Source organism: Juglans regia, chromosome 12 (assembly GCF_001411555.2).
Source record: "Juglans regia cultivar Chandler chromosome 12, Walnut 2.0, whole genome shotgun sequence".
Classification (NCBI taxonomy): domain Eukaryota; kingdom Viridiplantae; phylum Streptophyta; class Magnoliopsida; order Fagales; family Juglandaceae; genus Juglans; species Juglans regia.
This window is the reverse complement of record NC_049912.1, coordinates 10,725,394-10,739,634: the sequence shown is the minus strand read 5'-3', so window position 1 is coordinate 10,739,634 and position 14,241 is coordinate 10,725,394. Positions and strand designations below refer to the sequence as shown.

Below are 14,241 nucleotides of genomic sequence, written 5' to 3'. Positions count from 1 at the left end.
ATAGATCCATGTTTTGGTTTAATTTTGGCCATGTGATTTCAAGATTAATGTTTGGATCTACTTTAGAACATATTTTTAAACCATCTGATGTTGTTAGTTTGTGCTTTTTTTTTCTTTTTTTCTTTTTAATAATCAAGGTATGTCAAGGTATGTCTCGCATCAAGAAGATTGATCAAAACCAAAGTTGAGTACATTATATTTTTATGAAGTGTTGGAGCCGAGTGCTTCAAGTTAGATTTTTGTGACTTTTTGTGATTTGTATTTAATGATTCAAAGTATGTTAGTTCTTAGGAGTGTGTTATGGACATGTTAGAAGAAGGTTTTGAACTTTTGGAGCTCTTGGAGATATTTTGAAAAGAGTCAAAACCTTGAGATTTTAGGATTTGTGTTTTGGTTAAAAGATTGAATCTTTTGCTTAAACTTTTTTGTGTTTTTTGAAGTAGATTTTGTTGGATGTTTTAAGCATATTCTTAAGCTTAAGATATGAGGATTTTTTTTTGCAATATTGTGGTTTGAGCATAAGTTTTGAAGTTGGATGAAATTGCAACAAAATCAAAAGATATGGCCTTTGGAGTGTTTTAGCCATGGTGTTTTTCTCATGGTTTAATTTTTCTAATTAGATATTTGAGTTTAGGATAAAATTTACATGAGGAATATAAATTTTGGTATTTTTGAAGTTAGGCTGTGAATCCTTAAGTTATGAGTAAAATTGTCATTTTTCTACACGTGGATGGTAAAATGGTAATTTTACTCTAATTTAGGATTTTTTTTATGTTACTCAGTTATTAGTGATAAAGTTTCTTACCTTTAGAATCTCTACTCGCAATTTCTCGTGTTTCATATTTTTTCTCATACGCGACAATCAGTGTAAGTTAGATTCTAACTTACTATCAAATTGCTACGTATGTGTGATGGGTAAGGGAACTACTATTTATATACTTATGTTAGCATGTATATCCTTCTATGCTATGTACGACTGTTACACATATTATATTCTATCATGAAATATTTATCTGTCACATAAATATAGACTATCAAGTTATGTTATCTATTATATGTTATGCCATGTCACGTAATATTTTTTGTTACATAATATGCCATGTCATGTAATGGTTTGTATGTTATATGTTATGCCATATCATGTAATGGTTTGTATGTTGTACGTTATGCCATGTCACGTAATGTTTGTCTGTTATATGATATGGCATGTTACGTAATATCTTTCTGTTACATGTTATGCCATGTTACATACTGTTTGTCTATTTCATGTTACGTCATGTTATACGTCTCTCGTACATATCACGTTACGTTACGTTACGTCAGGTCATATGTCTTTTTATTTCACGTAACGTTTTGTCTCAAGTTTAGAGTGTGTCTCGCAAACATCATTTTCTCAGTTAGTCATGTATGGGTTACTCGTGATGTAATCACTATGATTGTTCGAGTATCTTCATTTGTATAGTTGAACTTAATATTCCAACAATTATAATCATCCCCTATTTTAGTCTGATGCTTTACTAAACCCTTTTTGTTTTAATACAATATATATTTTTATTGCTTATAAAGAATTACAACATCTCATCAATAACAATCTAAAAAATGCAACTTGGAATTTCTTCTAGTTCATACAAATCATCAATGTAACTTAGAGCATTCTTAGCTAAAACATGAGCTACTTTATTGGTCTCTCTACTAGTGTGAGTGACAGACCACTCTGCAAATGAATTCAGCAACTTCCTTGCATCTTCAATCAATAGACCTCCATAGCTCCAGTCATGCTTAGGTTCCTTCAAATGTTAACCACCTGCAATGCATCACCTTCAAGCATGAACTTGTTTATGCCTATTTCCTTGCAGAAGAGAACTCCTAAAAGCAAAGCATAAGCTTCTCCACTGAAAGGGCTAACTCTCATATGTCTTCTAGCTCTGAGAGTGCCAATAACTTGGACTGAACAGTCCCTTAGAACTTCACCAACTCCAATTAAGCCATCTGCCCCATTAATAGCTACATCCCAATTTAGTTTGTAGGTCCCTTTAGTAGGCTTCAACTAGCAACTAGCATGTGGATCACTTCTGTAGCTCGAACTTGGTTGTTTTATATTCTGTAGGCAACTAAAAAGTTCCAAACCTCTTCTTGCATTGTTGATAAGCAAGTTAGGATGCAGAAATCCTTTACCATGAACAAAGTCATTCCTTCTAGACCAAAGTTGTCTAGTGATCATGGCCACCTCCATGAGCTCTGCTTGCTCCAGGTTATCAATAAGAAAACTCCAAATATCTTGGAAAACAATGCACTCCATACTCATATTTTTAATTTTCCTACACCCTTGGGCCCAAACATCCTTAGATGCTCCACAAGTCCATAAAACATGGCCTGAGGTTTCAATCTCAAGCTGTAAGATGGGGCATTTGTCATTTTCCACAAGTTTCTTTTTGTTCAGATTGGCCATTGTGGGCAATGCCTCATTACAAGCTCTCCATACAAACATCCTAACAGCACTAGGAACCTGCAATTTCTAAATTGATTTCCAAATCTTGACCTGCAATCTGTCATGCGAAGGGCCATCCTTAGATCTGGATAAAACTTCTCTATGAAGATGATATGCACTCTTGACAGAAAATAGTACATTGTTTGTACACCTCTGCACCAACTGGTCTTCTCTTCCTTCAATAGTAACTGGAATGGACTTGATGAGTTCGATCTCTTGAGTTGTGACCAAGTTTCCCAGTACATGATCATTCCACTTCCTCAAATCAAGATCAATAAGATCAGCAACCCACCTAAACTCCTTAAACTCGGGCCTTTTAGATTGGATCATAAAAGAATGAGGGTTACGGATCCACTTATCACCCAAAATGCTGACTTGCTTCCAATTACCAATCCTCCACATGAGTCCTTCTTTCAGTAATTGCATACCAGCCAAGATGCTTATCCAAAGATAGGAAGGTCAATAGCCCAACTTAGCTTGCAAAAGATTCCCACTAGGAACATATTTTTGCTTGATGACCTGAGCAATGAGGGAGTTAGGATTGTGGAGCATACGCCAAGTTTGTTTAGCATGCATGGCCAGATTAAAACTCTTGAAATCTTTGAAGCCTAGCCCCCCTCAATCCTTTGCTTGACTCAATCTATCCCATTTTAGCCACTGAATTTTGGATTGGTCCTGATTATAGCCCCACCAGAACTTCTTTAGCAACTTGTTAAGTCTCTGAGTGATAGAATTAGGCAAGAGAAAGATACCCATTGTGTATGTAGAAATGGCTTGGAGGACTGACTTGTGAAGAACTTCTTTTCCTGTAGCATAAAGGCTCTTAGTTTTCCAATTGGTAATCCGAGACCAAATATTGTCAATGAGAGAGTGGAAAGCAGCAACTTTTGATCTACCAAGCACAACAGGTAGTCCCAGGTATTTCTCAAAAGATCCAGATGATTTAATCCCATATATCCTCAAAATATTCCTTTGAAGATCAGTAGGAGTATTCCTGCTAAAGAAAATTATTGTCTTTTCTTTATTAAACATCTAACCTGAGGCCTTCTCATAGGTTTCCAATATGTGTAGAATTCTACTCCATTCCAATGAGTTAGTTTTGCAAAACAAGAGGTTGTCATCTACAAAGAAGAGGTGGTTAATGCAAATTGGACCTTTGCCCACAAGTACACTCGAAACACTCCATTTTGCCTTAACTTGCTCTAATAAATTAGATAATGCGTTAGCACATATGATAAATAGATAGAGAGTCTCCCTGTTTAAGGCATCTAGTAGGAATGAAGGATGATTTTGCCTCTCCATTCAGTAGACGAGAGTAAGACACAGATGAAATACACTCCATAACCAGAGAAATTCACTTTTGATCAAATCCTAGCCTTTCCGTGACAGATCTGAGGAAAGACCACTCCACCCTGTCATATGCTTTGCTTATATCGAGCTTGAGTGCCATGTATCCAGATCTTCCTTTCATCCTAGAGTTCATTGAGTGGAGAGTCTCATAGGCAACAATGATGTTGTCAATAATCAACCTTCTTGGGACAAAGACACTTTGGTTCATAGATATAAATATTAGGCAAGACAGTTTTGAGTCTATTCACCATCACTTTGGCAACAATTTTGTATCTTACATTACATAAGCTTATAGGCCTGAAATCTGAAACCCTCTTAGGATCTTTTACTTTGGGGATAAGGGTAATAAATATGTCATTAACACTCTTTAAAGACCCCACTGGTTAAGGATGTTCAGTACAAATCTACTGGTATCCTTGCTACTACTCTCCTAATTAGTTTGGTAGAACTGAGCAAGGAATCCATCAGGACCTGGGGATCTAAGAGAGTTCATCTAGAAGACAGCATCTTTGACCTCCTTTTCTATGAATTTGAGTAATAACCTGGAGTTCATCTCAGTAGAAACTTTAGAAGTCATACCTTGGAGGTAATCACTGAAATCTAAAGGGTTAGACGAAGAGAGAAGCTGAGAATAAAAGTCTGAGAAAACATCAGCAATTTGATCCTTAGTAGAAACCAATAAGCCATTTTGATCTGTGATATGAGGGATAGCATTTGTTTTTCTCCTCTGGTTAGCATGCATGTGATAGAATCGAGTGTTCCTATGACCATGTTGCAACCATTGTTGCTTAGCCCTTTGTTTCCACTTTAACTCCTCCTCAGCCAAGGATTTTTCCACATCTAATTGGAGTTGGTGTATAGTTTGAACATGATCCCCTTCTTCAGTAGATTGGAGCTTTGCAAGTCTGCTCAGTTTCCTTCTAACATTGGATGAACTCTCTCTCTCTTCTTAGTTGAATTCCTCTACTTTAAGACCACTGCACAATTGGAAAACTTATTTCTGATAATGGAGCTCATCACCACTAGTTGGTTTGGCCCATGCTATTTGAATAGTGTTGGAACAATCCTATTCAAGTGCCCAAGCTGCTTCATACTTGAAAATTGCTTTTGTGCCTCTCCAAGTAAAAACGTTAATTGCTTTTGTGCCTCTCCAAGTAAAAAAGTTACTAGCCAGCTGAATGTGTAGACGGAGTGATCAGACTTCACATAAGCTAGTGCATAACAAGTAGCATTAGGGAAAAGCAGATTCCATTCTGAGTTGGCCACAACTCTTATCAATTCTTTCCTTAACAAATTGCTTCCCTCTCCTATTGTTGTACCAAGTGAATCTCTGGCCTTTAGTAGCTATGGAACTCAAGAAGTAGTGACTAAGAACTTCTCTAAAGGCCTCCATTTGCTTATAAAGGCTTGCCAACGCCCCAAACTTCTCATCTTGGCTGATAATTTCATTGAAATCCCTCATACATACCCAAGGGATAAGAGTATTTGGCTTCTAAAAGCAAGTAGATCCTAGCTTCTGTGTCTCTTAGAGGTTTATGGGTGGCCATAAAAACCTGTGACCATCCAAAGGGAGCCTAAACCCTTCTTTGTAATAGTAACACTAATATTCCACCTTGAATAATTGATGAGATGAACATTAATAGAGTTCCTCCAAAGCATAGTCAGGCCCCCACTATTGCCTCTGCTCTCCACCACCAGACATCTATCATACTTGTGTGTTTCTAACAACATCAACCCTAAAAAACCAAGTTCGGGCACTTTTCCTTAGTCAACAATCAAAGGATTCAAATTGTCCGAGGGTTCCCAAGCCCTCGACATTTCCAACTAAGTAGATTCATTGTGATTGGCAGGGCTGGTGACCAACCTTTGCCATATCAATTGAGAGCTCATTCTCTAAGAGCAAAGAAAATTTACCTTTCTTCTTAGTTGCCACCTTCCCATTTAACTTCCTCTTCATACACTCCAAATTCAATCAAACCTAAACAAGTATCTGCCTTAACAATAGGATCGATTAAAAGCCTAATAATAAATTCACCTAACAATTATCTTAACTCTGCATACAATAGTAACTAACAATCTCCACATAAATAAAACTCTTCTCATGAAATAATAATACAATTCTCCACCTACAATAATAACCTCAAGAAATCGTAACCTAAAGCTTTCCAAAGTTTGGATCCTAAATCTTACACCTCGTTCTTAGTGATAGAATCGTGTTACCTATAGAACATAAAATATTTTCCACCAATTATCATGAAATACCATACACCATAGATAGATCTATGTCATAACTCCACAATCCACTAAATTCATTCCTAATTTCCTCGTATCAAACTCCACAAAAGATAAGACCATTTTCTCATATGTAAGATGCTTCATCAATCTTAAAACCAAAGGTTCCTAACCTCATATTTAGAAACTTCCTCACCTTTTGCGCTAAAACCATTTCACGTAGTAGGTGCAGTTTGATAGGCATGTATCTAAAAAATTTTCATTCATAATTTTCATTAAAACAATAAAATAGTAAAAAATAAAAATACTTATTGAAGAGCAAGACATGCCTTGAGGAGAACTTTCAAAATTCCTTTTTTTCCTTCTTGTTTTTTATTTTTTTTATTTTTTGTTAGAGAAGTCTACAGAATCGTCGACCTGAGCTGTAATACCAACTATAATACCCAGCTCCCCACGGTTAATAATAATGTCACTTTTACAAATTTTCAGGAGCCGAAGTGCTATTACTAAATCTTGACTTAAAAATATTTTATTTTCTTCTAAAGGAAGCGCCAGGTACAAAGATTCTATAAATAAAATAATTCTTTATTAAAATACTCATATTATAAGAGAAAGTGCATAGAAACATTTATTAAAATTTCTTAAAATCCATGCCATAAAAATCAGAACTTAAAATCTCTATTCATGATCTAGGCCACTGTCACGTCTCCCTGAATTAAGTCCAATCTTGCAGCTCTAACGTCATAATTACCCTAATTTGGGATGGTTTAAAAGCGTAAAAACAAACTAAAATGAGTCAATGACTCAGTAAAAAAACCCATCATAACGTAAATACATACTTAATATAAGATTTTTCATAAAATATTTTATGTGGAGAACTTAAAATCATGATTGATCATACTGATGCTTATGCTATGCATGATTGATTTATCTGAATTAACTGACTGATCTAGCTGGCAAACACACTTAACCCCGTGTGCAAGGTTGTGTACTAACTTCCCTAGCTGCAGTAAAGGAAGCCAACTGTGCAATACTCTGGCGTATTACGATGGACCACGCTTGAGTCTGTGGCATGCACACCCACCCTAAAACTGCATTGGTACCACGAATCTGAATGACCATCTGATTAACTGTTCTGAACTTATCTTACACTTGATCTTATGAAAGCTTACGTATTTTATGCAACATGAGATACATAAGATGCATAATACATACATAACTATAATATGCAGAATGAAACATAATGAATGACGCACTTGCAAATATCATGACAAGCGTGGTACATAAACACTGGCTTTAATAATAATATATATAACTGGCTAACATATGCTAACCTTAATTTATGATTAAGCTACTTGTCTTGTAGTGTTTCTTCCTAAAATTTTCAACACAAAATCGATCACAGTGTTAGACTGGGAGGTTTATGATTTTTTCCAAATAACATGCGGAAGGAATATATTTATAGAGAGATTTAGGAGAGGGTGACGACCAGTTTGAGTTGGACTCGGTTAATACATGTAGTGGCACTAATCTACTAAACACTCAGTCGTGATCATCCAAGAAGAGAGTTTGAATTTAAAAACATGATATAGTAGTTCATTCAATATAGAATTGACAGTGACTAAGACTGCGTAGGGGACTTTAATCAATGATGATTTTAAATTAAAATAAGTTTCTAATGGCTGATCTTTAAATTCTAAAAGAAGTCTAACTAGTTCAATAAATAATAAATGAGATTTAACCTAGTTCTTGAACTTAATTAAGACTCATAATCAATCTCAATAATTAATCACTCGTATGCTTATCTAATATAGCCCATTAAATATAATTTAGGCCCAATAAAAATTATTAATATCTGGACCTTAGAATTATTGGGCCGGGTCGTTACAACAATAGTGCTTGCCCCCAGGTGATTTCCATGCAGAGCAAAAATGCTTGCCCCACAGGTTAGCACTATGGGAGTATAAGTGCTTGCCACCTCATCCAACATCACAAATGAGTATGAAGCACAATGTGCCTCACCTTGACAAGCATCGTAAAGGAGCATGAAGTTTGTCACATTAACGAACATCGTGGAAAGGCAAAGTACTCACCACCCAAGCCAGCAACAGGGGGAGTAAGGGCCTGTTTGGGGTTGCAGTTGGAGTCTTAAAAAGTACTTAAATAGTTTTAAAAACTCTTAAATGAAAAAATTAGGTTGTTTGAGTGTTACATATTAAAGCACTTTTAATATAGAACGTAATTCGAATTTTAAAAAGAGTATTAATGGACGTAAATGCCCATACAATTTTGAAATGACTACAACTTTTAAGAATATGGTCATAATATTTAAAAATTCAAATAATCATAATTTTTACATTAGAAAATATTTTTTAATTTATTTCCAAACAAACGTAATATATTTGAAAGTAGTTTAAACATATAGTCACTATACAATAAATAAATTTTTAGTAGTAGAACTTATTATTTAAGTTAGAAATTATAAGTCTTAAAACTGTAACTTATATTTTCCACTACATGTATTAAAAGTGGGTAAGCATTGTAGCCTTGTAGGTAAGCACTGTACAGAACGACAGTGCTCAGCTAGGGGTGGGCTCCGACTCCGACGGAGTTGGAGTTGTCGTTTCCGACCTCCGACTCCAACAAAAGTCAGAGCCGAATTGCCCCTCTGACTCTGACTCCGTACTGAGTCGGAGTCCGATTCCGATCGGAGTTCGGAGCTCCGACCTCCGATCAGAACTCCGAACGGAGGTCAGAGCTCCGACATCCGATCTGAACTCCGACGTGTGCTCGACGTGGCGCTCGAGCAGAACCCATCCAGAGAGGTTCGCTCGACGTGCGCTCGACGTGGCGCTTGAGCAGAACCCATCCAGAGAGTTTGCTCAACGTGCGCTCGACGTAGTGCTCGAGCAGAACTCATACAGAGAGGTTCGCTCGATGTGCGCTCGATGTTCGCTCGAGCAAAACTCTTCCAGAGAGGTTCGCTTGACTTCCGCTCGACATATCGCTCGAGCCAATGTTCAATACAACGTGCGCTCGACTTGCGCTCGACATCTTGCTCGAGCACAAGTGTTCAATACAATGTAAAATTCAGGGTTTTGAGCGCCGTGATTTGTTGGGACTATATTCAATACAACCAATTCACAAGAATCACAACTTCTGGCTCCAATTCATAAGAGACGTGCTTGAATTAAATTACTTGAATTAAATTTAGGGCTGATAACCTTACTCTCACCGTAGGTGGAAGCTGAATAGAGGAGCAACGAGGAACAGCAGCACGGAGAAGCAACGACGAACGGCGGCACGCTGGCAAGAAAGACACGAGACGTGAGGAGCGAGACGGCTTCACTGGTTCAGTGAGACGCGAGAGAGAATGGAGAAGGAAGAAGGAAGCAGAAGAAGGAAGAAGAATTGAAGAAGGAAGAAGAAGGGGGGTGACGCCGTTCTTCTTCCCCCTTTTTAATATGAAACGACGCCGTTCCATATTAAGTGGAACGGTGTCGTTCAAATTTTTTTTTTTAAAAAACCCAGCTGTAAAACGACGTCGTTTTATAGCTAGGTTTTATAAAAAAAATTTCAGAGTCGGAGTTAGAGCTCCTTGTAGCTCCGATTCCGACTCCGACTCCGACTCCGAATAGTTATTCGGAACTACTCCGAATTCTGACAACTCCGACTCCGTCGGAGTCGGCGTCGGAGCGGAAGTCAGACGAAGTCAGAATTTTCAGAATTTTGCACACCCCTAGTGCTCACCATCTTGATGAGGTCTCCAGGGAGGCAAAGCGCTTACTATCTCAGCGAGCTCCACGGAAGAAGTGCTTGCCACCTCGAATATGAGGAGCTGTGCACGTATCATGCATGCACCTCCTTCACTAGTATAAGAAGATATATTAATTGCGAGAAGAAGCGAGGGAAAATTTAGCTGTACTTCAAAAAGTTTATATTTTGAAATTAATTGTGGAGGCCGAAAAAGAGGGAACATAAATACATAATGCTAATTTTTACAAGTTATCATCTTTAGTCGCGTTTATGAATTTGAAATAATTTTGTCTGTTAAAAAACAACCCCTTTAAATATGCAAGGCGAATGGGATCCAAAAAATTCAGCACGAAGGAGATCATTTCTATACCCGTTTTATTCTGAACAAGGAAGGTTCGTAAAATAGCTCCAAACGTCGGAAACAGCGCAGCAGCAAGGACGAAAGAACGAAAGAGATTCCCAAAAAGTCTCAATCCCGACGAATCTCCTGTCCGGGGACACCATTTTCCCTCCCGTTCACAGGTCTCTCTGTCTGATCTCATACTAGGAATCTCTTTCGTTACACCATCTGTTATGGCTGGTCTTAGGTTCAAAAACGTTTAGTTCCTAACTGCATTGGGCACAATTGGAATATTGAGCATGATTTAGCTTTTTCTTTCTGATTTCTACGGTTTTTTTTTTTTTTAAATCTCATTTTGAACTTTAATTACGAAGCAAAATAGTCCTCATTGTTATTGTTTTTTGCTGTGAGAATTTTGATATAGGGAAACCAAGAAGGGAATGGAAATTTGAACCCCCAATAAAAGAAGTTTTGAATCGGATCTCAGGATTTTGTAATTCTTGTAATGGCTCGAGCAAATGGGTGATCAATTACATTTTTTTTATGCGGGCGCTAAAATATTTTTTAAAAGATAAAACAGAAGAAAAATAGATGAGAAATGTAAAAATTAGAACTACTGTAAATTAAGCTAAAAAACCGTTGTGTTACTTGGCAAAACTAGGATTTTTTTTTCAATTTCTTGTTACCTAAATGATGAGCAACCTGTGCGTGAATTAGCTATCACTTTTATCAAGCACTTCGCTTGCTATTACGCTTGAAATGGTCAGAAATATTGTTTGTTTATTTGTTTTTTTTTTAAGATAATTGGTGACTGGATGAACGGGGTTTTGTACAAACTGATCTAATCGGTAATCCCCAAGGACTTCCAGTAATGGGTGGGCTAAAGAAGAATCAACATGAAATACCTACCTAATACAGATTTCGGTGTGCCGGGTTGGGTGGTTGTGTGGTTAGCGTGTTAAGCTGTACTTTGCATAAAACATAAAGTGAGTGCTTTATGTTTATTGTATAATTTTTTTTTCTTTTTTTAAAAAGTATGTTTATTGTATAAATTGTAAGATGCTAAAGAATTCCATCCTTGTTGGATGATGAATTTCTTGATGTTGTGTTTGTGCTTGTTTGGTTACCTCAAACTTTTGAGTTGTTGGGATTTAGAAGACAGTACATTCGGCTTTACTTTTTGTAGATTCATAATTAGGACTTGGAACTTGTGGGCTTGCAAAACCCCTTTGTGTTGTTCGGTCTTCAAAATTAGATATGCTCTAGTGGTGTGATGGCAGTAAGATGTGATGATTAAAATACACTACATTCAGCTTCATAATTAAGATGATTTGAGTTAAAGTGTGAGGATATTTCAGAATTCGAATGGGAAATGGTTCCTTGGGAAGGAATGATGTGTTTTACGTGGCTTTCCATATCTTCTTGAATGCATTATTTTAGAGGTTTCCAGTCATTGATTATTTGTACAGCTTGGAATAGAATGGTCACATTCTTAGTATGGTTGTTAGCTTGGTTGGCTGTAATGAATACCGTGAGGCGGTGTAACACTTAGTAATACAAAGTGGGATTTTGGTGATATTAGAACTTTTCTTGATTATGCATGGATGGGTTAACATTTTCAAGTATTTTTTAGGAAATAAACAGCTGCATGTTCTCATCATACTTATGACCTATAAGTTATGCATTTTTATTATTTTATTTCATGTCCTCCTTTTCTTCAGTGCACTAAGCAATTCTGTTGATTTAAAATGTTTAGCATACTTTGTATCCTTGGGTTAGATATTTGGAAAGATGTCTGGCCAAAGCCAACGCTTGAATGTAGTTCCCACTGTAACAATGCTTGGGATCATGAAAGCTCGCCTTGTTGGTGCTACAAGAGGTCATGCTCTTCTCAAGAAGAAGAGTGATGCTTTAACAGTGCAGTTCCGTCAGATTCTTAAAAAGATTGTCTCCACAAAAGAATCAATGGGAGACATCATGAAGACCTCCTCGTTTGCCCTAACTGAAGTCAAGTATGTTGCTGGAGAGAACATCAAGCACACTGTCCTTGAGAATGTCCAAAATGCTTCTCTTAAAGTTCGATCAAGGCAAGAAAATGTTGCTGGTGTGAAGCTCCCGAAGTTTGAGTATTTTACTGATGGTGAGACCAAGAATAACCTCACTGGATTGGCCAGAGGTGGACAACAGGTTCAGCTCTGCCGTGCTGCTTATGTGAAAGCAATCGAGGTTCTTGTTGAGCTTGCTTCACTTCAGACATCATTCTTAACTCTTGACGAGGCAATCAAGACCACCAATCGAAGGGTTAATGCCCTAGAGAATGTTGTGAAGCCTAGGTTGGAGAACACCATAACTTATATTAAAGGGGAGTTGGATGAACTGGAAAGGGAAGATTTCTTCAGGTTAAAGAAGATACAGGGTTATAAAAAGAGGGAAATTGAGAGACAGCTTGCAACTGCCAAGCTGTTTGCTGAGGAGCAGTTTGCAGAGAAGGTATCTTTGAAGAAAGGGATTTCAAAAAATTCAGCTCACAGCTTATTATCTGCAGCTGCAGAGAAGGATGAGGATATCATTTTCTGATTTAGGTGCGCTACTTGATTCTTTAGGATGCGTTGAGAAATATTGAGAGAGCATGGAGCTGCCAAGCAGTTTCCTTAGGAGCAGTTTGCATGATCTTTGAGGAAAGGGGTTCAACAAATAGCCCACAAATTACTATCTGCAGCTGCAGAAAACGATTAGGATACTATTTTCTGCTTTGGGGGTTAGTTTATATGTTCTTCAGGCTGCTTGAGTCTTAATAAAAGCTGAACAAATGTTTTTTTTCGTGTATTATCTATGATTTGACTTTTATCACTTCCAATTTCTAAAATATCTTTTTGCCTTGAGCTTAATTTTGTGAAAGTGAGTTATTGATCAGTTGTCATTTTATGCTTGCATGGTGGCATATTTAGTCGTAGTGACGTATCCTGAGGAATCAAAATAGGTACAACAGAACATATGGAGCAGCTCTGTTGATGCTGGAACACAGAAGATTGAGCTGGAGTTCTTCAACCTTACAATTTATCAATACCAAACCTCACAACTTCCAAACGCTTGCTTGATTGGAATATGAATAAACTGTCACTTGCTGCCAAGTCTGTGTATGATAATAAATCTTGTAGCTCTCCCGACTCTGCTGCTCGTTTCGAAATTTCAGGTCGCATGGCAAGCTAAATGGCCGGAAACGGGGGAGTAGAAGAGGATCCCCAAAGCTAGAGCATGCTAAGTTTGATCATTCCCTTATCCCATTATCGGTTCGCTTGCAAAAAAAGTGTTTTGTTTATTCTATTTCAGCTCTCCAAATATCCCTCATCTTTAAAAGAATATTAGTGGGTTTGAGAGAGAAGTCTTGTGAGTTATTCCCTCTTCTCTGTTTTACCCTTCTAAAATATACCAACTCGACAACGAAATTTAGAATATTCTCCTTAATTTACTTGTAGTTTCTATTGGGTATTATCATAATACCTCACTTTTATTTATTATTTTATTATTATTTTTTATTTACTTTTCACTACTATTTATTACGTACTATTTAATATTTTATCATTATTTTCACTACTATTCATAGAATACCTAAGAATATCTCACTACCCAAACTCAACTGAATTGGATCGCTTATGTTCTGCTCACAGTTGTAAATCGGAGCACTGTTTGAGCTAAATATGCTTGTGTGGATTCGTTAAATGTATCATGATATTTGACGTTTGCATGCAAAGTTTGATGTACAACTTGAGGTTGTTTACGGTCTTGTTTTCTAGATATTATTTACAATTTTGCATCTGTTAGTGTAAAAAGTATTGTGTTGACATTATTTTAATGACAAAACTTTGTTGAATTGAGTTGTAAGGTGAGTTTGGCTTGAAACTGGATAAGAAGTTCAAGACACATTGAGTTGGATAGCCTCTTATGAGAGTCATGGTCGACAGAAATTGATACAAAAAGTTAGCATGACATTCACTCAACGCTTGCTCGACCAATACTTCTATAAAGAGCTTGCTAATGTTGATTGACAAAAGCTTGACATTCACTCGACATGCTG

General features: G+C 37.0%; 1 protein-coding gene across 2 annotated transcripts; it reads left to right on the top strand.

Moving 5' to 3' along the window:
- The first annotated feature begins 10,106 nt into the window (after window positions 1–10,106).
- LOC108986170 (V-type proton ATPase subunit D-like) lies at window positions 10,107–13,053 on the top strand. 2 transcript variants are annotated; one of them, XM_018958692.2, is made up of 2 exons: window positions 10,107–10,348; window positions 11,946–13,053. In XM_018958692.2, the coding sequence occupies exon 2, from the start codon at window positions 11,958–11,960 to the stop codon at window positions 12,741–12,743; it is 786 nt and encodes a 261-aa protein (XP_018814237.1). In that variant the 5' UTR covers window positions 10,107–10,348; window positions 11,946–11,957; the 3' UTR covers window positions 12,744–13,053. The 2 variants fall into 2 exon arrangements, with proteins under 2 accessions (XP_018814237.1, XP_018814238.1); XM_018958693.2 differs by having other exon boundaries at window positions 11,923–13,053.
- Window positions 13,054–14,241: the final 1,188 nt, after the last annotated feature.